General features: G+C 42.3%; 1 protein-coding gene across 4 annotated transcripts in view; it reads right to left on the minus strand.

Annotated features, from left to right (window-relative positions):
- The window catches only part of SLC39A11 (solute carrier family 39 member 11), a 499,832-nt gene that overhangs the window by 155,736 nt on the left and 317,554 nt on the right, over window positions 1–26,542 (minus strand). For 3 of the 4 annotated variants that reach the window (XM_056550534.1, XM_056550532.1, XM_056550533.1), the window contains exon 5: window positions 22,235–22,367. In XM_056550534.1, coding sequence (XP_056406509.1) covers window positions 22,235–22,367 — 133 coding nt within the window. The remainder of the gene's footprint in view (window positions 1–22,234; window positions 22,368–26,542) is intronic. The other variant, XM_056550531.1, reaches the window with a different exon arrangement.

The raw sequence follows: 26,542 nt of genomic DNA on the forward strand, positions 1-26,542 counted from the left end.
CTTAGTGTGGCACACACAATGAAAAGACTATTTTATTTGCTTTCAGGTGTAATTTTTATATTGCCCACAACTGTTACTTGCCCCAGAAGGAGTGTCACATGTTTGAAACACTTATTTTTCCACAATTTTGAAAGGGTGCCAATCATTTTGTCCAGCCCATTTTTGGAGTTTGGTGTGACATTATAACAAATTTTATTTTTTTCCTCCCTTTTTTGATTTAGTTCCAATACACACAAAGGGAATAAACATGTGTATAGCCAAACATGTGTTACTGCAATCTTTATCTGTGAGAAATACTTCATACTTCAATTTTCAAATTTTAGGGGTGCCAACATTTACAGCCATGACTGTACGTACCCCAGGACTAGGCTTTTAATGCAGAAGCATACAGCTAAATATATATATATATATATATATATATATATATATATATATATATATACACTGCACGATGACGCTATATTGATATGATTAGTTTCTCTCTCTTTTTGGAGGACCTGGTATACAACGGCATTAGATCCACATTACATTAGTTTCAGTGGTAGTCATGTAATGCAATATTTCACCTATGGTGGCACTGCAGGGTAATACAACACTTTCTGCCGAGTTGTCCCCTTTATAGATTACAGCTGACCATTGGTGGTCCCCAGCTTTGATTGTGGTCCTGTCAGTCAAGAGATTCCCATCGAAGTGTTGTTAACCCCAGCCTGACACATCAGGAGACTGAACGGTTTATGATTATAGCTTCAGTCTATTTGAATTGGGTAAACTGTATTTAACTAGAGCAACAACAGAGCAGTCGTACTGGAAAATGGTGACAATGACAACAATTATAGGCAATCAACATGTGTTAATTGCTGCCATCAAAGCATCATTATATCTCCTAATGAACTGTGCCTACAAATACTCAACAACAAAACAAAAAAATCGTCATAAGGCGACGTGACTACCGGCGGCTCTAGGACTAGATGGCTTTTCACAGACGATACTGGCGGGACAGTATAATACAACACCTGACACTACTACTAATCTACTACTTCAAAGTCTTAGCTGTCACAGGTACAGTTCACCAATCCATAGGATGCCGAGTGGGGGGATTTTCTTAACGTGTACTGATCCTTCTATACAAATCCACATTACTTATCACAACATGGTAACTCATTTGCAGATGTCCTGTTACAGAGCAGGAGAAGTTGAACAGATTAATGTATTATATATATATTATAGGTTAGCCTATCTGAATTACTTTTCTACTATACTGCTCAAGAATATTTTATAATTTTATATATTAAATTAACCCCTAAAAGTTTGGCCTGCAGTCCTGCTACCAGATTGTCTCCTGCAGCAACTGGCAGAGACAAAAGTCAGGAAATGCAGGCATGATCTCAGCTCAACACAATGTACAGAGCAGAGTATTTTAGCTGCCTTTCCCTTTGAGGTGAGCTAGACTGTAGAGAAGGGTTTCCAACCAGGGTGCCTCCAGCTATTGCAAAACTACAACTCCCAGCAAGCCTGGACAGCCAAAGGCTAGGAGTTGTAGTTTTGCAACAGCTGGAGGCACCCTGCTTGGGAAACACTGCTGTAGAGTCATGATGCCTTCAGTGCATAGTGGTAAATATTGTATTAAACATTGTGCTGGATATTTCTGCTCCCTGTTGCAGCTGGGCAGATCTGAGCACACTGTAGAGTTCAGAGATGTGGGGGGGTGCGGTCACAGTCAATCACAGCTCATCACACACTGAACTGCTCTAGGCTGTGCGTTCAGAGCAGGATGGCGGAAGTTCTCCCCTGTAGGGCTTCAGATGACGTCATGCCTGCTGGGTAACGCCCCTTTCCGATCCATGGAGCTCAACGAGGCGGAGCCGAATATACAGCACTTTATCAGAGTAGAAAACTAAAACTAATAAAAATAAAGGCAGGCGGTGGTTCATTATGATGGGGGGAGTTAACTGGGACGATTAAAAAATGTATCAAGTTCATTGCAGGTACTCTTTCAGTAACATGTCATTTATTCATGGAACTCTCTGCTCAAGTGGTCCAGCTCAGTGCTGGCTATCAATTACTGAGCAGACCGCTGGACTGAATGAGCACAACAAACAAATTCAACTAAATCTTTCCTACAAAAAATGGGAGTTGTAGTTTTGCAACAGCTGGAGGCACACTGGTTGGAAAACACTGCTGTAAAAGCTGAATGCATGCAATCATATACAGAGTATATTCCCCAATCCAATGTTCGTCCTCATTGGGACAGTGACTCCTAGAATGTACTGCTGAAGACTGCATGCACACTCTTCACAGAGAAGTCTATTATCCTGCCAGTTAATCCTAAAGTTTCCTATAGAAAATTAACACTGTAACTGAGGGCATTGGACTTTACAGCTGTTAGTCCTCACACAGCCCGATCAAAGATAATGGACTAAAGAGGCATAAAGTGTTGTGTATATTCTTAATTCCCAATCTGTGGTTTTCCAGCTGTTGAATAACTACAATTTTTGTAGGTCTGCTATACCTAGAAAGCTACAGGTTGAGAATCGGCTCTGCTACATCTTAGTGCTGGGCGGTATACCGGTATGATCCGGATACAGTTTTTTTTTTCTCCCACGGTATGGATTTTTGCCCATACCGCTATACCGGTCGGGCCCCTCCCCCACCCTCCGGATGAATTGTAGAGCCCAGTGCGGCTAATCCATTTACTGTGTCCCAGCGAGCACGATCAACCCCCACCGCTAGCGGGGCCCTGTGCCCTCTAGCGGTGTCAAATGTGCCCCCCCGCGAGCGCTACCATCACTGCTAGCTGGGTCCCTGTGCCCACTAGCGGTGTCACAAGAATGCCGAGCGCGGCTCTGTTCTCCGTCCCAGATTTAAAAGCCTTGCGCGCAGCTAACGTAGTAATGCGCAGGCGCAGCACTACGCAAATAGCGTAGGGCTAAAGTAGGCAGCACTAGGAGCCTAGCGTTAGCCCTACGCTATTTGTGTAGTACTGCGCATGTGCAGAAAGGCGGTAATACCATGATACCGCGATAATAAAAAAAAATACTGTGACATTAATTTTAGGCCATATCGCCCAGCACTACTACATCTGTCTTCAAAGTCCACATTCTAGCATGATTGGTGCTTTTTCCTTTAAAAAGGTATTCATGGCCATTATCCTCCTGCCAGACGAAGCTTATTATACATGGCAGGCTTTTTAAAATTGGTACGGAGCAGAAAATTCATTCTGGCTGTATTTATCAGAGAGTGAAGAGGACACTGAGCAGTTTATCGCAGATTAGTAACAGACCGCGCTGGATGAATGCACCGGATGGAAATTAAATACTTTGGTGCCACTACAGGTATATAAAATTATATAGATAATCAGTATCTGCCCAGTGCACCCATCATAAGCCCGGATACAGTCAGCTGCACTCACACAGTCAGATCCTACAAGGTTTAAAGCCCATTTATCCACAGCCTTTGTGGGGCTTTCTGGTGCATATAAAGAAAATAAGAGGAATATCAAAAACTAAACAAAGTCCTGTATAGTTGCACTATAGACATTTAAGGACAAACATTTAAGTATTTTCCTACTATTAAAACTTATCTACTACCTACAGGATTGGGAATCAGATCATGGAAAGGGGGTTGACTGCAGCAGGGACCTCCTACAATATCAAGAACAGGTTGCAAAATATTCCATTATAACAGAGTGACCATAGGAGCGACTATCTGTCGGCAAGTCCATCATAACAACAAGAGTTTAGCAGAAAAACACATAGCGCATGCACCTCTTTTTTTTCTACAGTAAACTACCGGACCCCCAACCGACCCCATTCAAGTAAATGGGATCCATCGGGAACTGGTGGACAGAATTGTGCTTCAACCAGTTTGTGGGCAAAAATAAAGAGCCAATTGGACCCAAAACAGGAATAAGCATAACGGCAATGTGAACCTAGCCATAGCTTTCTCCGGTAGCTCCCATAGACATTGAATATATAAAGTGGCAGTGCACATGTGTGACTGTCATTTCATTCCATTAGGAGACTCAGGACCCTGTTCTTAAGATCATGGAGGGTCCTAGCAGTCAGACTACCTGGCAATCATACACTTATCACCTATCCTATAAAAGGTGAAAGAAGGAGACTAGCTGCTATGATGTCTCCTATACCCCAGGCAAAGACAGAAGAGATTCTGAGCAGTGTAAACTGTGAATCAAGTTGTGGTGGTGGTGGAAGAGGCTTAATATATAGTTCATAAGGTTGAAAAAAGACCAGAGTCCATCAAGTTCAACCTATAACCCTAATGAGTCCCTACTGAGTTGATGGTACAGGGAATGTTTTCATGGTACATCACAGGTACTCCTGACTGTTTGGAAAATAGGGATTATCAAAGCATTGTGGTGACCAAGTTACCCTTCCTTATATCAGGAGACTGTAAGCAGGGCAATGCAACATTCCACAAGGGTCGAATAGAAGTGGATTGGATCCAGCAACATGGCAGCAAGCTTTCCTTAATTTCTAGGTCTTTACAGTCCCCAGAACTTAATCCTATACAGCATCTCTGGCTGCTCAAGCTATGTTAGGAACTTCAGCAACTTCCACACACTGTAATGTTACACAGTAGAACATACCAGCGCTAGGACGGCTCGAAAATGCGCCATCTTATAGACCGCAATGCATTTCCTTGGGGAATCTGCAGAAACATTGAACATGTTCAATGTTATTGTGGACGCCGGAATCAGGATTTTGCGGCAGATGTTGCACGGAAATTCTGTCATATGAACAGAGCATCAGAATCCCATTAAAATCAATGGGACTCTGCTGCTGCAGAATTTCTGTGTGAAAGATTCATGCGGAATTCCGCACGGACATTCTGCCGTATGAACCCGGCCTAAGAAGCAATCCTGTCCACATGTGCTAATATTCCTGCAGGATGATTTCATCACCTTGTGCAGTGTATTCCAACCCGGATGCCTTCAGCTTTTGCAAAACTACAATTTCAAGCATGCCCAGACAGCCAAAGGCTGTCCAGGAATGCTGGGAATTGTAGCTTTGCAACAGATGAAGGCATCTGGGTTGGGAAACCCTGATCAAATAGAAACTGAGGATTACAAAAGGTCCAAAGCCCTACTAGACAGAGGTCCTCTATTAATGGGACCATTTGGTTTATTATAAAGTTCCCTATCTTTAGCTGCTCTATTAGGGAGTGGTTTATAAGTGAAGATACATAAAGGCTATTTAAAAGGAGATTCTAAGTTGATTATAAGTGGCATTAACCTATTCTCTGCTAGTAAAATACTGTATATATATTTTTTTCAACTGTAATTTTTATTTATTTTGTCAGAATAATAAATCAATACAAACAGGTAGTAAGCAGTGGGGACCAACCCCCATAAAGAAAATTTACAAAACCAAGAAGAACAACGTGCATGCAATGGAAACAGATGTATGCTAAAAGACATCATCCAACATAGATAGTATCGAGCCCACCAAGGGGAGAGGAGAGGGGGAGAGGGGGGGGGGGGGGTTATGGAAGGGAATAAAAAGGGGGGGGGGAGAAAACAGTAACATGCCACACTAGGGGAGAGACACCAACAGAAATAGACAGAAAGAAACAGAGGAAGAAAATCAACAAAGTAAATCTGTCCCAAGGATCCCACACTGAGAGAAACTGTGGGACTGTATTATTCAGGGAAAGTACTGTATATTTATGCTGCAGAGTAAAGTACTACATGTCTGCTGGTGCCATGTGTATGTGAAGCTGTTCTACTTCATGAAAATCATCCCTCTTATACTTGCCACCTTTTAGAAGATCTGGGATTCAGTAATATCCTCCTGATCTTAAGCCTTAAAAGCCTTCAATGTGATCCTGAAATGTGTCTCTGAGGGCTTCTCGGCTGTGATGCTTCTGCTTGTAATAAAAGGGGGTGAAAGTAAATGTCGAGAGTAAGATGCTATGTCACTTACAGCGTCAGTGCTGCAGCTTGGCAGAGAACAGTATACTATGCCATATTTCCTGGGGATCATTTGCTTGTAATTTAGACTGAGAAACATGAATATGAATCTAAAGCATTTTCTCACTAAATAACCACAAGACAGTACTGTAAGGGGACATTCACACCACGATTTGGGCACCCGCACCACACCTCATTCATTTCAATAGGGCCAGACGAAATCAGATAGTGACTCTGATCGGCTCATTTTTGGACCTTATGAGTTTTTGTTGCTGGACTGGAACCGCAGCAGACCACGGTTTTCAGTCCAGCAAAAAAAATGGATACGGTCCAAAACTGAGCCGACCGGAGCCACTATCTGACTCCATCCGGCTCTGTGAAATCAATGTGTTACAGCGCGGGTCTGGTTTTTAAATTCTTCCGCCAGATCCGGCTGTTGTATGCCCAAATCAAGGTGTGAAAAAATCTTTATTATTTATAATGGGACAATTACATTCTGTGTGTGTATATATATATATATATATATATATATATATATATATATATATAAATAAATAAATAAATATATATATATATATATATATATAAATAAATATATATACCGTATTTATCGGAGTATACCACGCACCGGCCTATAACACGCACCCTCATTTTACCAAGGATATTTGGGTAAAAAAATTTTTTACCCAAATATCCATGGTAAAATGAGGGTGCGTGTGTGCGCGTGTATACCCCGATATACCCCCAGGAAAGGCAGGGGGGGAGAGGCCGTCGCTGCTCGCTTCTCTCCCCCTGCCTTTCCTGGGGTCTAGAGCGCTGCTGTCGGCCCTTCTCACCCCCTGGCTATCGTCGCCGCTGCCCGTTCTGTCCCCTTGACTATCGGTGCCGGCGCCGATAGCCAGGGGGAGAGAAGCGGTGCCGACAGCCAGGGGGAGAGAAGGGGCAGCGGCACCCATTGCCGGCGCCGCTGCCCCGTTGCCTCCCCCCATCCCCGGTGGCATAATTACCTGAGTCGGGTCCGCGCTGCTGCAGGCCTCCGGCGTGCGTCCCCTGCGTCGTTGCTATGCACGGCGCGGCGCACTGACGTCATGCGCCGCGCCGTTCAGCGCATAGCAACCCCTATTTGCCAGGGTCGGGGTTTTTTGTTTAACCCCTTAAGGACGGAGCCCATTTTCACCTCTAGGATGAAGCCCTTTTTTGCAAATCTGACCACTGTCACTTTAAACATTAATAACTCTGGGATGCTTTTAGTTATCATTCTGATTCCGAGATTGTTTTATCGTGACATATTCTACTTTAACATAGTGGTAAATTTTTGTGGTAACTTGCATCCTTTCTTGGTGAAAAATCCCAAAATTTGATGAAAAAATTTAGCATTTTTCTTTGAAGCTCTCTGCTTGTAAGGAAAAAGGATATTCCCCAAAATTTTTTTGGGGTATTCACATATACAATATGTCTACTTTATGATTGCATCATAAAATTGACGTGTTTTTACTTTTGGAAGACACCAGGGGGCTTCAAAGTTCAGCAGCAATTTTCCAATTTTTCACAAAATTTTCAAACTCGCAATTTTTCAGGGACCAGTTCAGGTTTGAAGTGGATTTGAAGGGTCTTCATATTAGAAATACCCCATAAATGACCCCATTATAAAAACTGCACCCCCCAAAGTATTCAAAATGACATTCAGTAAATGTTTTAACCCTTTAGGTGTTTCACAGGAAAAGCAGCAAAGTGAAGGAGAAAATTCAAAATCTTCATTTTTTACACTCGCATGTTCTTGTAGACCCAACTTTTGAATTTTTACAAGGGGTAAAAGGAGAAAATGTATACTTATATTTGTAGCCCAATTTCTCTAGAGTAAGGACACACCTCATATGTCTATGTAAATTGTTTGGCGGGCGCAGTAGAGGGCTTAGAAGCGAAGGAGCGAAAAGGGGATTTTAGAGAGTACGTTTTTCTGAAATGGTTTTTGGGGGGCATGTCGCAATTAGGAAGCCCCTATGGTGCCAGAACAGCAAAAAAAAAAAAAAAAAAAACATATGGCATACCATTTTGGAAACTAGACCCCTTGAGGAACATAACAAGGACTAAAGTGAGCCTTAATACCCCACAGGTGTTTCACGACTTTTGCATAAGTAAAAAAAAAAAAAATGTTGGTTTTCCCCCAAATTTCACATTTTTAAAGGGTTAATAGCAGAAAAGACCCCCCCAAAATTTGTAACCCCATCTCTTCTGAGTATGGAGGTACCCCATAAGTGGACCTGAAGTGCACTGCGGGCGAACTACAATGCTCAGAAGAGAAGGAGTCATATTTAGCTTTTTGTGAGCAAATTTTGCTTGGGGGGCATGTCGCATTTAGGAAGCCACTATGGTGCCAGAACAGCAAAATAACCCCCACATGGCATACCATTTTGGAAACATGACCCCTCACAGAATGTAATGAGGGGTACAGTGAGCATTTACCCCCCACTGGTGTCTGGATCTTTGGAACAGTGGGCTGTGCAAAATTTTTTATTTTCACGGACCACTGTTCCAAAGATCCGTCAGACACCTGTGGGGTGTAAATTATTACTGCACCCCTTATTACATTCCGTGAGGGGTGTAGTTTCCAAAATGGGGTCACATGTGGGTGTGTTTTTTTTTTTGCGTTTGTCAGAACCGCTGTAACAATCAGCTACCCCTGTGCAAATCACCTCAAATGTACATGGCACACTCTCCCTTCTGGGCCTTGTTGTGTGCCCCCAGAGCACTTTGCGCACACATATGGGGTATCTCCGTACTCGGGAGAAATTCTGTTACAAATTTTGGGGGGCGTTTTTCCCTTTTACCTCTTGTGAAAATGAAAAGTATAGGGCAACACCAGCATGTTAGTGTAAAAATTTTTTTTTTACACTAACATGCTGGTGTAGACCCCAACTGATCCTTTTCATAAGGGGTAAAAGGAGAAAAAGCCCCCCAAAATTTGTTAGGCAAACTGCTGTCTGGGCATGCTGAGAGTTGTAGTTTTGCAACATCTGGAGGGCTACAGTTTGAGACCACTGGACAGTGATTTACAACTTGAACCCCTCTAAATCATGCAAACCTACAACTCCCAGCATTCAGGAACAGCAAAAGGCTGTCTTGGCATGCTGGGAGTTGTACTTGCGTGCCTCCAGTTTGAGACCACTGGACAGTGATCTACAACCTGAACCCCTCTAAATATTGCAAAACTACAAGTCCCAGCATGCCCACACAGCAAACAGCTGTCTGGGCATGCTGGGAGTTGTAGTTTTGCAACATCTGGAGGGCCACGGTTTAGAGACCACTGTAAACTGTGGCCCTCCGGATGTTGCTAGGCAACAACTCACCTAGCAGGACCCGAGAGTATTGCTGCCGCCGCCGCCGCACGTGGGGGAGGATCGCGAACGGGGATCCGAGATCCAGGTAGGGACCTTCGGCGCCGACCTTCCCTGGACGGTTCTCCCGTTTTGCACGGACACCGATAGGTGGGCAAAGCGGGGGAACCGAACTTTAACCCCCCCTCCCCCGGTCTGCTATCGGTCGGTCGCTCGGCCAACCAATAGCAGGGATAGGAGGGGTGGCACCCCTGCCACCAAACTCCTATCCCTTTAGTGGGATCGATGGTGTCTCGGACACCCCCGATCCCTCTTATTTTCCGGGTCACCGGGTCACCAGTGACCCGTATGACCCGGAATCGCGCAGATCGCAGGTCTGAATTGACCTGCGATTTGCGCGCATCGCGGTCATGGGGGGGGTCTCAGGACCCCCCTCGGCGATGTGCCGAGATGCCTGCTGTTAGATAACAGCAGTCATCCCGGCCCGATCACCGCTACCGGTGACGCGGTGCTCCCGGAACCCCGCGACATACATGTACGTCGCCGCGCCAAGTGACACTTTGCGGCGCCGTACATGTACGTCGCTCGTCGTGAAGGGGTTAAAATCCCATACAAGTCTATGGGAAATGTGTGTTACTGCATAACTTCCAAATGGCTGGAGATATTTCGATAATACTTGGTCACATGTTACTCATATGTCTAATAAAAATATAGGATAGTTAATTTAAAGGGTTACTCCGCTCCCCAGCGACCGGAACATTGAGTTCCTGAATGCTGTGAGCGGGCTTCCGTGTTCACACCCGCCCCTTCGTGACATCACGGCCTGCTCCCTCAATGAAAGTCTATGGGAAGGGGGCGCGAAGGCCGTCACGCCCCCTCCCATAGACTTGCATTGAGGGGGCGGGAAGTGATGTTACATGATATGGCGTGACGTCATGGTATGGCTGGAGATATTTCAATAATACCTGGTACACATATTACTTATATGTCAAATATAAGATAGTTAAATTAACCCTTACCTACACCCTTATATAAAAGATGGGTTTTTGTTTCAAGTCCCATGCAAGTATATGGAACTTCCAGTACCTTACTCCACAAGCTCCGCTCTGCATTTCCTGGTGAATGTGTCAGTCCGGCTTGCAAGCCACACCCCATCTCACAAAGACACGTCCACTGTTTAAGCTCCACCCCTTTTATTATCTACACTTTTTGTGCATCGGTCTGGCTTGCAACTCATGCCCAGTCCTACAAAGCAACATCCCCTTCTATTTTCAGCTTACAATATCTTCATCACAAATCAGTCCCACCTGAGTACAGGATATGAGGATGTGACATAAGGACGGGATAGGAGGTCGGGATAGGAGGGCGGGATATGAAGTCAAAAGCTTCCTCCTTTTTTGCTTTTCCTCCCCAACAAGGATTAGGATGGCAAAAATCGGGCAACGCCGGGTACTCAGCTAGTAAATACATAATAATTAAAATATGTTTTCATATAACTTAGAGGACTGTCTTGTGGTTATTGAGTTTCACTTTTTTCTCCTTTAATATAGGAGCCAATACAATATCCTCAGTTATGTGAAGGCATAGTGAGCTGCACCCCATTTTTTTATTTACCATTTTCTTACAATTCTGTCAGTGGAAACCATCAATAAAGTAGATAAGCGAGTTAACAGGATTCACCCACTTCCTGTGTCTCCCACTACTGGGAGCTCCAGGAATTAATTAGCTGTAATCTGTTTAGGGGAGAGCTGCACTGAGTGTGCCCCCCCCCCCCTGTACCACCAGAGGTCCTTCGTAGTCAGGGCCAGTTCTGACTGCCACCTAGGCAGCCACCTAGAGTGCACTCTTTATGGGAGCGCCACTCTGCCCGCAGCAATAAAGTTAACCATCATCTGAAGCACCTGCCCATCCAGCAAAACCCAGTCACCCCAGTAGTTAGGTGATTAAATGAGGAGGATTGTTACAGCGTGTCACCCCAGTAGTAAGGTGAGTAAATGAAAAGGAGGATTGTTACAGTGTGTCACCCCAGGAGTAAGGAGAATACATGAGGAGGGGGTTTGTTACAGTGTGTCACCCCAGTAGTAAGGAGAATACATGAGGAGGGGGTTTGTTACAGTGTGTCACCCCAGTAGTAAGGTGGGGGGTGTCAAAGGGAGGAGCCAATGGGCAGCAAAATTAGTTTTCCCCTAGGGTGGCAAAAATCCTACCACCAGGCCTGTTCATAGTGAGAGACACTTTACAATGTTACTCTCAAATCTACTTGATTAGGGTCTTTACAGGAGACATACTTCCTTTAAGGGGTTGTCTTGCAAAGATATTCCTCTCCAAAAACAGCTACCACAACAAATACCAAATCACTGCAGACATGTAAAGAAGACTAAGAAAAAATGTTTACTTGTCTTGCAGCGCCATCACAGGAAAAATGAAGCATTATGTGTGGCTAATTAAAATCAATGCACTATCCAAAGAGAGCTGAGGCTCCACGTCCTTTTGGCTCTTTCTGATAGTAGGGGCCCTTAACAAGATAAACACTAGTTTTTCAACAGCTGGAGAGTTACAGATTGCATGATCATTTATTTAAATTAATGAGCAACCACGTAAATGCAGGTTCGGGTCAGGCCTGAGATTATGGAAGTTGCTCTTACGTAGCACACTGTCTGTGTACCTCATGGAGGGAGAATCTCAAAATGATGCCTCCTATGGCATCCATGTAGACAGGGGCTGTGTTGAGGAGATGACCTATTCAAGAATATAACAACTGTATTTGAAATGGGATCACTAAATTCTAATCATATTGTGCAAAGAAGTTTGGTGGTTGCCTAAAAATGTTGGCATATGAAAGGGAGACATGATGGCTCTACTGCCTTTGAGAATGCATGGTCTTACTATGCACCATACCTTATTATTATGGTGCTAGTAAGAAAAAAAAATATATAAACAATATTCCAACAGAATATTACCAGCTAAACCAGTGATCATAAATGCCCGCTTGGTTGTTATAAGTAACAGCTCAGTTGCATCATTTTCAGTATGGTATTTACGCAAGCAAAAGAAATACACAAGTAAGAAACAAACAGCTTTGTTCCTTGTTACCATGGGATCTAAGTGGTCATGGTTTCTGTGGTGGTCAAGGGAACCATGATGGGTTCATTGAATTAAGAGTATCGGTATGTGTACTGGTATGAATGCAGTTATATAATGTACCTAAATAATGTATACAAGCAGGGACATATGAACACACACCGCACATTCTTTGAACAAGTATACAAGCTTAAAAAACACAAAATGCACAAACAGATACAAACACACAAATCCGAGATAGATAGAAAAAAATCAAGTTGAATGCAGCACTCCAATTGGTGAAAAAACAGTGAAAAAAGGTTTAATTCCATCAAATGTGAACAGTGATGCTTTCAATCTCACCAGTCTTTTTTTTAGGAAGATAGATAGATAGATAAGAGATAAATAAATAGATGAAAGCTAGATATATAGATATTAAGGTGCACTAACACGATGTTCTGTGCTTCTGGACAAGAGCTGTATCGTACCCCATTCAATTAATTTTCCAACCATATTCAGCTTTTGTCTGAACTGTGGTTGTTGCGGTTTCTAGTACAGGCCCAAAGCCATATACATTTGGAAAATGACGCGACCCAAGTCACTATATGAATTAAATGGGATATGGCACATGTCCGACAGATATATGGCAGAAGCCAGTTTTGAAACTCTCCAGTTGGATTGGCCGTCGGAGGCACAAACTGCAGCATGAATGCACCTTTAGATAATTTCTGCAAATACTGATTAGAAATTAGCATTCCTGGGCTGTAACAGCAGACATCTTAAAGCTATTAAAATACATGTCACTGATATAACTTTCTGCCAGTAACCTAACCAAGATATTCAACTAAAATCCCAGATGTCACAGACTCTAAAAAAAGGATATATTTCATTTTGGTTGTGCCCTACAGCTCATACTACTATAATACATAGAGGACATTTATCCATACATAAGAGTAGTATACCCTTAATTATGCAATAAAATACTCCTAGTCATTTACTCTGCAGTTGGCAATGAGCTATCTGCTAAATGAAAAATATATAAATGAATTAAAACGATATATAATATATGTATAATATGTGTGAAATTTGATACATATATACATATATATATATATATATATACACATATACACACACACACACACACATATATATATATCTATAGTAAATTTGAGTAGCTGTATTAAGTCCAGCTCTGCAGATGCAAAATAAAAAAATGTTGCAGTATCTTGTAATACCTTTTTTATTGGACTAACAGAATTTTGTAGAGACAAGCTTTCGGGATTCCTCCCTTTTTAAAGGGATTTGCTTTTGACTTGAAAAAAAAGGAGGAATCCCGAGAGCTTGTCTCTACAAAATTCTGTTAGTCCAATTCACACTCATCCGGTCTCTTAAGAGTCTAGTAAACATACCCACTTATCCATGAAGGCACACTTATTTTAGAGACATGGAAAATAAGCCGCTGCCAGATATATTCAACGCAGCTTAACTCCTGGCAGAATAAAGGATTCGACATGTGAAATCTAAATGACCAATCCGTCTTTTCCACGGTTTTTGCTATTGGGGGGGGGGGGGGGGGAGTGTGGACTCTATAGACCATTTCTCCTCAACCTGTGGCTTGCCAGCTGATGCACAACTACAACTTACATCATGCACTGACACTTAAATGTATACAGATGGCTGAGTTTTTTTTATCTTGCCCTAAAGTATTGGGGTATAAAAATGTTAAATCCCTAAGTATAGATTTAGAAATGAACATTTGTTCCTTTGAACATTAAGTCAAATCTGTATTCTCTAACCTTAAAGTAACCTACATATGGGAACAGGAGAGGGGGCGTCAAGGTTTGCTAATTATTAACCCAGGTACCTTCATGAGATGTTTTTTTAGTACACATTCCCGTCATGTAAAAGTGAACGCTTTTCTCAGACCAAGTTATCATGTACTTCACTCAATCGCCCTGACATGTGAGCAAATTGTGATCATATCCCTCATTGGACTTGTAAGATATAAAGCATACACTCTCAAAGGGAATCTATCAGTGAGGAGCGATTAAAGATTAATCTGTTCTGACACATCCCGTATGCCACGCAGTGAGCTTCTCAACCTCCTAAGGAAGCGCCTGTGCATACAAATAAATAGGTTTTGTTTATGCATTCATCAGTTTTATTTCCTCTGACTTGTAAGAGTTTATTGCATTTTGTTATTTCCCTTCTTACTTACACAAGAGGTCTTATATTATACCCTGCAGATTCCATCTGTTGTGACGGGCATGATGGGAAAATAGAAACTTTGAGACAAGTGTCATTGGTGGTAGACGAGAATCAAACCATGATTGACTGTGACAAGGGCCAAATAGTGGTCTGTAGAAGACTGGGTAAGAGCGTCTCAGGAAGAGCAGGCCGAGTGGACTGTTCCTGGTATGAAGTGGTTAGTATCTACCAAAAGTACTCATAGGGGGGAAAACCAGTGAACTGGGGTCATTGATGTGTGTGCATGCCCCCAAAGACTAGCCGGTCTTTTCCAATCTCTCAGAAGAGCTTCTGTAAAGTTAACTGCTGAAAAGACTCCTGCTGACTATGATAGGAAGATGCAAGATAACACAGGACATGGTGGCTTGCTGTGCTTAAGCAGTCAGAGCACTCAATCACATGGGTGTCCACCACCAGAAGTGCCTACAATGGGCAATGGAGCATCAGATCTGAACAATGGTGTAATGGAAGAAGAAAGTCCAGACTGATAAACCTTGTTTTCCATCATGTGGATGGACAGCTGCGTATGCATCACACACTTAAGAGATGGCACCAGGATGCACTATGGGAAGACAAGCTGGCAAAGGGCAGTGTGATGATAATTTTGTGTCCCAGCATCATGTATGCCAGATTTCTGGTGTGGAAAAGTTAAACTTTTTGTTTAAGATGCAATTGCAATTTTTTTTTTGCTGCGCTCTCCACTTTCTTAAAAATGTAAACTCCCTCCCCAAAATGTGATGCAGTGACACCTTCTATTTGTCAACTGTTTTCTTGCACTGAAGATAGACAAGTATCTTCAATGAAAACCTATGAAATGTCAGATCACCAACAACATCTATGAGAGCAAACACACAAAATTTGTGTTTTCTTTAAACTTTAGGAACATTTAGTGGAATAATGGGATTTGTGGAAATAAAAAATAAAAAACATTGGATGCAGGCATAATATACCTATCCAATAGCTTAGGATACTGCATTTCCATCCCCATGCACCGTGTTCTGACAGATATCTTCTTGATTCTCTTCTAGATTCATGTACAATCAAAAGATTAAAAAAAAAACTGACAGATGACCAAATCCCTTAGGGCAGGGGTACTCAACTATTTTTAGTGAGGGTCCGCTTGCCCAGGTCTGCCATCCGGTGAAGGTCGGAGCTGAACGCTAAGGCCTAGTTCACAAATAGCGGCCTCAGTGCCATGAAGGAAAGAGCAAACTGAAGTGTGAAGGATGTATGACCTGAATATAATACTGCCACACACTGTGCCCCTGAATATAATACTGCCACACACTGTACCCCTGGTATATTACTGCCTCACACTATTCTTCTGCAATATTACTGCCACACGCTATGCCCCCAAATATATTTTTGACAAACACTGTGCCCTGTACCGACTACTTGTACCTCTGTGCCCCAGTGTCACTGTGCACCAGAATTAATGATGCCACTGTGCCCTCAGAATTGATGATGCCGCTGTGCTGCAAAAAATTAACAATGCCACTGTGCCCTCAGAAACAGTGATGTCACTGAGACCCCAAAATTAATGATGCCACTGTACCCCAGAATTAATGATCCAGCTGTGCCCCCAGAATCAGTGATGCCACTGTGCCCCCAGAATTAGTGATGCCACTGTGCCCCTAGAATTAGTGATCCCGCTGTGGCGCACAAAATTAGTGATGCCACTGTACCCCCAGAATTAATGATGCCACTGTGCCCCCAGAATTAATGATGCCGCTGTGCCCCCAGAATTAATGATGCCACTGTGCCCCCAGAACTAATGATGCCGCTGTGCCCCCAGAACTAATGATGCCGCTGTGCCCCCAGAACTAATGATGCCACTGTGCCCCCAGAACTAATGATGCCACTGTTCCCCCAGAACTAATGATGCCGCTGTGCCCCAGAGTTATTTATGCCCCTGTGTCCCCAGAATAAATTATGCCATTGTGCCCCCAGAATGAAGGATGCCACTGTGCCCCTACATGAACTTTGCCTGGATCTGGACCGCGTTCTGCCAGTTGAGTACCCCTGCCTTAGGATGTAGTCAGTGCCTGAACAAAATAAATCATTTTTCAAGCCACCAGGTGTCTGATATATTTGTTTTGATGTCTACAGCAAAAGCCAAAATTTGTAGGCAACTTATCAGTGATGGATTGCAGCTCAGTTGTCAGCCTTTTAAACGCTCGGTGAGATGGTCACGTTCCCAGTGCCCGGTCTCTGCTTCAGCTCTTTACTGTGTAATGTTTTGCAGCCTCCATTGCTCTTGCTTATTGATCAAGGTACTTTGTAAACCAGAGAAATGATTACTTCCTACCATCCTAAACATCTGTTGGGGCGATGAAAATGTCATGAACATTCTAACAATGTAAAATCATGCAAAGGCATCACTGAAGAAATGACCCTCTGCTACAATGTAAAGTAGTGAGTGCACAGTCTGTATAACAGTGTTTAATGTTGCGTCCACTCAAAAAAATCAAAGCTCCACACACAGCCATTAATGTCTAAACCTTAACAACAAAAGTGAGTCCACCCCTTAGTGGAAATGTCCCAATTGAAGCCGAATAGCCACATTCCCTCTTAGGTGTGATTAGGGAGGGTGTGTCTTAAATTTGGTGTTACCACTCTCACACTCTTATACTGGTCACTGGAAGTTCAACATGGCACCTATTGGCAAAGAACTCTCTGAGGATCTGAAGAGAGAATTGTTGTTTGCATAAAGATGGCCTAGGCTATAAAAAGATTGCCACATTTCTGAAACTGAGCGGCAGCACAGTAGGCAAGACAATACAGCAGATTCACAAGACAGGCTCCACTAAAAACAGGCCTTGCCATTGTTGACCAAAGAAGTTGAGTGCACATGCTCAGAGTAATATAATATTCAGAGGTTGTGCTTTGGAAATAGACGAGTGTTGCCAGCATTGCTGCAGAGGTTAAAGGGGTGAGAGTGGGTAACTGGAACCATGTTCTGTGATCTCATGAGACTTAGATTAAACTTTACTTTGGTTCATATGGTGTCAAGCATGAGTGGTGACAACCAGGTGAATGCTTGCTGTACTGCTGTGGAGTTCCAGACGGGGAGAAAAAATAAAACAGGATGGTTTTGGGGTGCACAACGCTAGTAGCAAGACCCAGGGATGCCGTGGGTTATACTTGGGTTCTTTTATTTCACATAGACAACATGTTTCGAGAGCGGCCTGCTCTCTTTTTGAAGTCTTTGTCTTTTTCAAGTAAAGACTTGAAAAAGAAAGAGAAAAAAAAAAAAAAGAGAGAGTGGGCCGCTCTCAAAACACGTTGTCTATGTGAAATAAAACAAACCAAGTATAATCCATGGCATCCATGTTCTTGTTACTAGCATTGTGCGCCCCGAAACCATCCAGAGGTACCACAAGCATACTTCAGCCACCCTCTGCAGGTGGATCCAGGTCCGGAGGCAGCCACGCATTGGAATCGCATAAATGCTTTATAAGATGTTGAGCTCTGAGCCCAACATCTCCAGGTACGTGAGTATTTGAGACAATTGCATATACCTGTATATACCTGTATATTACAGCGCCTTTTGGTGGTCTGATTTTTGTCTCTGCATAATCCTGGACAACCAGGTGAGAAGCACAAAGAGAAGTGTGTGTGGAGATGGGAGTGTCATGGTCTGGGCTTACACGAGTGCTGATGGTACTGGCGAGCTTCAGTTTAGGGGACCATGAATGCCAACATGTACTGTGATATACTGAAGCAGAGCATCATCCCCTCTCTTCACAAGACTGGGCAGTATTTCAACATGATAATGACCCCAACCACAGCTCCAAGATGACCACTGTCTTGCCAAAGGTGATGGACTTACCAAACTTGTCTGCCAGCGTTAACCCTATTAAGCATCTGTGGGGCACCTACTGGACATATTTAAGTAAGTGACCCCTCTTCACCCACACTATAACCCAGTGTGTTGGGTATAGAGTGGGTAAACAGGCTGACCGTCTTCCTTTAAACACTGTTATACAGACTGTGCATTTCTTTAGTGTTGTCATATGAAAAAATATAATAAAATATTTACAAAAAATGTGAGGGGTGGACTCATTTATGTTAGATACTGGCCCTCATTTACTATTCTAAACCCGACCTCTTTTGTCGGGTTTTTTTGTCGCATCTTTGTCCGCGCCATGTCGCAGACATCGTTCGCCAGTCTGCGACACCATGCAACATTTTTCCCGACGGACCCGATGTGGATTCTCCCAAACCCGAAAAAGGGGCGTAACCCGACATTTCTGAGCTTTCCCACGTATTTATAAAGGTTTCCAACCCGAATTTGTTGAATTGTTGTGGATTTTTTCCCGACAGCTCAGAGGAGTTGGAAACCAAAACCAACAAAACCCACGTGCAACAAACAGGATGCGACATAATAATAAATACCAGGGGAAAAAAGCAGTCGGGTAAGAAAGCAACATAGACTTACAACCCGATTTTCTTAGTAAATGAGGGCCACTGTGTGTGTGTGTATATATATGTGTGTGTGTGTGTGTGTATATATATATATATATATTTCCCTTAACATATAAGATGCTGCACCAAAACAGAGTTCTGTTATATTACAGAATGCTTTATCTACTGGAGATTGTAGAATTAGGATGGCTGGGCTTGTTGGATGGTCGCTATGGGCCCAAACTGTAGAGTTTACATTACAACTAGAGATGAGCGAACTTACAGTAAATTCGATTCGTCACAAACTTCTCCGCTGGGCAGTTGATGACTTTTCCTGCGTAAATTAGTTCAGCCTTCAGGTGCTCCGGTGGGCTGGAAAAGGTGGATACAGTCCTAGGAAAGAGTCTCCTAGGAATGTATCCACCTTTTCCAGCCCACCGGAGCACCGGAAAGCTGAACTAATTTATGCAGGAAAAGTCATCAACTGCCGAGCGGAGAAGTTCGTGACGAATCGAATTTACTGTAAGTTCGCTCATCTCTAATTACAACATGCTGCTTTAAATGCCATATTAAACAGGCACCCTCCCCTATTAAAAATTAGCTTGGTAAATGAGAGACATACACTATATTAAAGGGGTTATCCAGGAAATATAACTTTTTTTTATATATCAACTGGCTCCAGAAAGTTAAACAGATTTGTAAATTACTTCTAATTAAAAAATCTTAATTCTTTCAGTATTTATGAGCTGCTGAAGTTGAGTTGTTCTTTTCTGTGTAAATGTTCTCTGATGACACCTGTCTCGGGAACTGTCCAGAGTAGAAGCAAATCCCCAGAGCAAACCTCTTCTACTCTGTGCAGTTCCCGAGACAAGCAGAGATGTCAGCAGAGAGCACTGTTGCCAGACAGGAAACAACAACTCAACTTCAGCAGCTGATAATTATTGAAAGGATTAAGATTTTTTTAATAGAAGTTATTTACAAATCGATTTAACTTTCTGGAGCCAGTTGATCTAAATAAAAAAAAAAAAAAAAAAAAAAAAAAAAAACCCTTTAAGGATTAGTCAAAAAGAGAGCTAAGGCTAGATGCTTCCATATGAGCCCACCATCAAACCAGTAATATATACAAGTAAAACAAGTATATACAAGTGGAAATAAGGATCAAGAACATTTACGTGTGTATTGTGGGAGGGGAAAAAAATATTGGTCATATGAAAACTCAACAGGGATATAGGTTGAACTTGATGGACTCTGGTCTTTTTTTTACCTTATAAACTATGTAACAATTTCTTTAAATAATGAATGAAAACTGTAATTGTAAGACTGAATCCAGCTAGACTTTCTCTTCCTCTCCCATACAAGGAAACCAAAGATACGACAAACAACTGATATATTCAGTATATATAAAAAAGCTTTTTGACAGAGTCACTAGAGTAACTAAATAGTTCTATGGGAGACCAAAGGTTGGCTCTCATACACGAAAATTAATAAGTGTCAGCGCCCAACCCATATATTTGATTTTTTTACCTATAAATATATAAGAACTGAGTGTTTATAAGCTGTGAAAACAATGAATCCCAGTAGAATTAAACTGAATATGTTTCAGAATGAGGTCAAAATATCACCATTTAAACACCTTATAATTAAAATGTTTATATTTACTGCCAACATACAGGTAAATGCACAATAACTGTACTGACTGTAATTTTACTCACAGGTTCCCAAGGTCTATTTCTATATGTCTTCCTAATCACTCTGCCTGAGGGGAATTACACAGATTTACCTGCTATGGCTCCATGTGACATTTTGCTTGCATTGACTGCCTGGTGCCCGACCTCACATTACACCTTACGGCCCTTGTATGCTTATAAATCTCGCTGTGACCCTACTGAACTAACATCTTGTTCAGGTCTGCTGCCAAGCCAACAGGAAAATAAATCACAAGAATTGATTGTTTCCATGAAAGAACAAGCCCAGAGTAAGAGAAACTAAGTAATTCACATGAGACTATGAGATTGGTTATACTATAGCACAGTGGTCTCCAATCTATATTTTCATTTGTAAAACTACAACTCCCAGCATGGCCGAATAGCCAACAACTCAAATTTGTAGTTTTACAACAGCTGGATAGCCACAGGTATAGAATACCTTATATATTCAGAAATAATGACAGAGCTGAAAGAGATAAAGGTCTCTTGGTATTAAAGGGGAAACCAGTCTAGAGACATAATGCAGACATTTCCTGGCTGTACAGATCTTTGGCATTATAATGACATTATAATGGCATCTATGTTGTCTTCTATGAACTAATAAAACCTATACAATGCGTCAATGAACTGAGCCTCAATTTGACTCAAGAAGAATACAACATTTTCATTTTTGTATAAGTTGCATTACATAGAGGTACGTTCACACGTTTTTTGCCGATTTGCTGCAGCAGATTTTGCTATCCATTCAAGTAAACGTGCAGCAAAATCTGCTGCAATTTATCTACTGAAAAATAATGATGTGTGAACTGACCCTAAGGGTATATTCACACGTCTTATATGTACTGTAGATTTTACTATGTAATTAATATTTATACTTATTTTGGGTACGTTCGCACAGGCATATTTTCTCCAGATTTTCCACAGGGTGTTTGCTGCAGAAAATCTGCATCTACCATTGATTTATAGGTCAGTGGAAAATCAGCAAATCTGCCACTATTGCAGATTTTCCGCAGGCCCATTTAAGAAGTTGGTACTTGAAATGGTAGCAAATTCTGCAGTGGATTTTCTGCAGCAAATATGCTGCATAAAATCTGCAGGAAATACACCAATGTGAACATAATCCTTACACAGCATAACATTTGTGGCGTATACAGTACGTGTGACTATACCCTCAGTGAATGGGGCTGATTTACAATACCAGACACAACCTAGATGCCGTAGTGGTGCTATACATGAATATAGGGCTCCCTCCTGTACAGCCAGGAAACCCTCTAGTTGTTTTTTTGTTTAAGATAGCATAAAAGTTGTTGCTTCCCATAAAAATAACAGTGATCACAGATACAACCAGTGGCTGCATCAAATAGCAGTGTCCAGATGTCACGTCATACTGACTAATAAAATAATGAGATCAATCTATCTTGCACAGGATACAAAATACCCCATGTTGACATGCCACATTTAGGAAACCGCTCATTGACAGCACCCCAACTATAGTAAGCGCACAATATGTTCTCCATGCTTGGTATATGACAGTAGAGGATGCTTGCCTGTGTGAGCTACGCCTCTACCTATCCGGATGCTCAGCTCCCGCTCTTCATATGACAACGCTTCATCCTTCTCTTTGACGGGTCTGAAGTCATGATTTGATGTTGCAATGGAGAAAGGATCATCGCTCGCACCCTGAAAGGAGAAAAAGGGAAACACTTATGAGATTGGAAAAGATAAAGTAAATACTTCAAAGGTGTTTATCACTAATGCTGCCAGAGGAACCAAGAAGGGAAAAACGTTATCAGGTTCCAGTGCAGAGAGGGTAATTTCTCTCCCCAGAGAAACTTTATAAAAACATAAGATCAACTTACTGTGTTATTGTGCAAAAGATCAAGAATATGGAAGAGCTTCTAGAAAATAAATCAGCCCGAGGCTCTCCAGCTGTTACAAAACTACCATTTATATAATGCCAGGAATACCCTTTAAAGAGGACCTGTGGTCAATACCAAAAATTTTGATTTTATTGTGATTAAATAGTTCAGGATGTCCTTATCAAACACCTTTTGAATGTTTCTTCATACGTACACCCTTTTGTTCGAGATATGTGGGTTTAGGGTAGGGTCACACACAGCGCATCCGCAGCATATTTGACGTTGGGGATGCAGTATCAACAGACACAGAGCACCTACAGAGCAATCTCACTGCCGGCAGGAAATCTGCTGCTACGGACACACAAAGCTACAGGGAGCAGAGAACTTGCTCTGACGTCGTTTGGATGCGCTGTCAAATACAATGCAGAAGCGCTGTGGGTGACCTTACCCATATCGTTTTTTCTGACAATTCAGGGCGTCAGATGAGCATGTACTTAATAATAATGGGAGTGATTGGCAAGAATATACAGTCAAGCATCTTAGGTACTTTCACACAAACGAATGGAGTGTATGCTGTCCATAGCCTGTGCTCTCTGAAAGCTGGGGCCCCATTATGGAGATTTCAGGGAGACCCAGCGGTCGGATACTTATCCCCTTATCTTGTGGATAAAAAAAAAAAATGTTTCCCACTGTTTACATATTCAAAGTCTCTCTCTTTCTCATATTGGCCGATACTGCAGTTAATTTGGTGGGCCCTCAACATCACAACCCTAGAGGAACCTCTTTACTATCGCAGGATAGGCAACCTTTCGGAACTGCAGATGATTTGGATTAAATCTCTTGTGATGCTTTTGCAGCATTTTGGCTGTAAGAGCATCATGGGAGATGTGGTCCAAAACATCTACATTGCCGAAGGTTACCTATGTCTGCTATAAGGCCTCGTTCAGACTACGCTGCGGAAATTACAATTTCAGCCTCTGCAAAAAGAACTGACATGTTAATTCCTTCTGCAGAATCCGCTCGGATATGAAGGTGGTGCATTTCTAAGTTGTCATAGCACCAGTTATTACTGAAAAGATCCAGCTGGTGTATGGAGATTTACATGCACATGGAAAAAAGAAAATATAATATAGATAGCTACCCTGTAAGTCAATATATAGGCCAAATTTATAAGTACATAATTTGCTGTGAATTGCTACCAATTGACCTCAATGTGTCTGTAGCAAATCTGCAAATCCTCCACTATCGCATAAAGTCAATAGGTAGCAAAAATCTGCTGCTGTTTATGTTAAGTTTCACATAGACTGTGAAATGACATTAAGGACTAGACATACACTTTATGCAATGATTACACAAGGAGAACCTTTGAAGGGTTCATTGCAACAGCAGAAGCATGTTGTGAAGCATTGTATCCATATTGTGATCAGCATCATTTATGTCACTGGAGGGAAAGCTGACACTTTTCAAAGGTCCAGGACTGATATTGTATATACAGTATCTTACATAAGTGAATCCACCCCTCATGTTTTTGTAAAGATTTTATTATACCTTTTCATGTGACAACCTTGAAGAATTGACACTCTGCTACAATGTAAAGTAGTGAGTGCACAGTCTGTATAACAGTGTTTAATGTTGTATCTCCTCAAAATAACTCAACACAAAGCCATGTTTAAACCTTGGTAACAAAAGTAAGTACACTCCTAAGTGGAAATGTCCAAAATGGGCCCAATTAAGTATTTTCTCTTCCCAATTGCATGTGACTCATTAGTGTTACAAGGTTTACGGTTTACGGTTCCCTGTGTAATTAGCACACTTTGCAATTCACTTGCTTTTAAAACTATCAACATAAATATGTTTAAAATGTAATAGCAAAAATGGGCAGTAGATGGCTCTGTTTTGTTCCCTGCCACAATTAATACAGTGAGTTTGGTCTCCTCCTGGCCTGGCAAGAGACCAAACTCAGGAAGTGCTTCTCTGCACAGAGCTTGATTGACAGCTGATACATAGAACCTCACTGACAACTGCACAGTCCCCCAGCAGGCTTCAGTGATGTCATGCCTGCTGGGAAATGCCCATTTTCTCCTGCTGGAAAACTGTACTATGTGAGCAAGAACAAAACGTAAGATACACAGCTTTTTAACGCCGATTAAAAAAAAAAAAAAATTTAAGGGTGGGAGGAGTGTTAGGAGTAGTTAGGGAACATAGCCTGAGTTAGTTTAGAAAAGTTTATTTAGTGACAGGTACTTTTTAAATTTGGTGTTATGACTCCCACACTCTCTAATACTGGTGACTGGTAGATTGTCAACACAGCACCTCAAGGCAAAGGAAAAAAAAAATTTGATGCTCTACATAACACTGCCTCGGCAATTAAAAGCTAGTCAAGACCCTGAAATTAAGCTGCAGCAAGGTGGCCAAGACCACAGAGCGGTTGTACAGGACAGATTCCACTTAGAACAAGCCTAGTGATGGTCGACCAAAGGAGATGAGTATTTGTGCCAGAATAAAGAGGTTGTCTGTGAAATAGACATATGAGTGATGTTAGCACAAGAAAGCCTGCAAACAGTTTGCTGAAGAAAAGAAGACTATGAACATTGATAACTGGAACCATGTCCTGTGGTCCCATGAGACCAATGTAAACTTATTTGGTTCAGATGTGTCAAGCATGTGTGGCGGCAACCAGGTGAGGAGAACTAAGAGAATGGTGTATTGCCTATAGTCCAGCATGGTGGTGGGACTGTCATGGTCTAGGTCTGCATGCTGTTAGCAATGGAGGGCTACAGTTCATACAAACGTGCATGGTGACATACTGACATACTAAAGCAGAGTATGATCTCTTCCCTATGGAGACTGGGTTGCAGAGCAGTATTCCAACATGATAATGACCCCATACACACCTCCAAGATGATCACTGCCTTAGCTGAAAAGGTGATGGACTTGCCAAGCAGGACTCCAGACCTAAACCCTATTGAGCACCTGTGGGACATTCTCAAACAGAAGGTAGGGGAGCACATGGTCTCTAACATCCACCAGCTCTAAGATTTCTTCATGGAGGAGTGGAAGAGGACTCCAGTGGCAACCTGTGAACCTCTGGTGAACTTTTGCCCAAGGGGCCTAAAAAAGGTATTTCGCCCCTAGACATCTTACCCCCTAACCAAAGAACAGGGGATAAGATGTCTGATGGCTGGGACCCCCTCGATCTCCGTGCAGCACCAACTGTTCTGACCATTATGTTCAGAACGCTGGGTTTGGACGGCCGGGGTCATGACATCACGCCACACCCCCTCCATTCATGTCTATGCTGCACAGAGATCGTGGGGGTGAGGTTCCAGCGGCAGGACCCCCATGATCAGACATCTTATCCCCTATGCTTTGGATAGGGGATGAGAGGTCTCGGAGCGGAGTACCCCTTTAAAGCAGTGCTGCACAATGGTGAATTATACTCACCAATAATTCCTTTTCTGGAAATCTCCACGACAGCACCCATGAGGTTACCTCCTCCTCCTGATTGGCTCCATACCAGTGTATTTATAAAGAATACCGAAGGAAAAGGGAAAAAAAGTGCACTAAAACACCAAAATAAAAAAAAACAAAGGGTGGGATGTATGGGTGCTGTCATGGAGACTTACAGAAAAGGAATTATCGTTGAGTATAATTCACCATTTCCCCCCACGTCTCCACGACAGCACCCATGAGAAATACCAAAGAATTTATTAGGGAGGGACTATAGCACTTTACATCAAAGGCCACATCCTCAGAAGACAAAACGTGAACTCTATAATGTCTGGAAAAAAGTATGAAGGTTTTTCCAAGTGGCAGCCTTGCAAATCTGTTCCACAGAAGCTTCGGCTCTCTCTGCCCATGATGAGGAAATTGCTCTAGTAGAATGGGCCTTCAATTGAAATAGGCGGGGCTTTACCTCTGGCCACATAAGCCTTTGAAATTGCGGTCTTAATCCATCTGGCTATAGAACTTCTAGAGGCTTTTTTACCTCTATTA

This window comes from Hyla sarda, chromosome 13 (assembly GCF_029499605.1).
Source record: "Hyla sarda isolate aHylSar1 chromosome 13, aHylSar1.hap1, whole genome shotgun sequence".
In the NCBI taxonomy this organism is placed as follows: Eukaryota; Metazoa; Chordata; class Amphibia; order Anura; family Hylidae; genus Hyla; species Hyla sarda.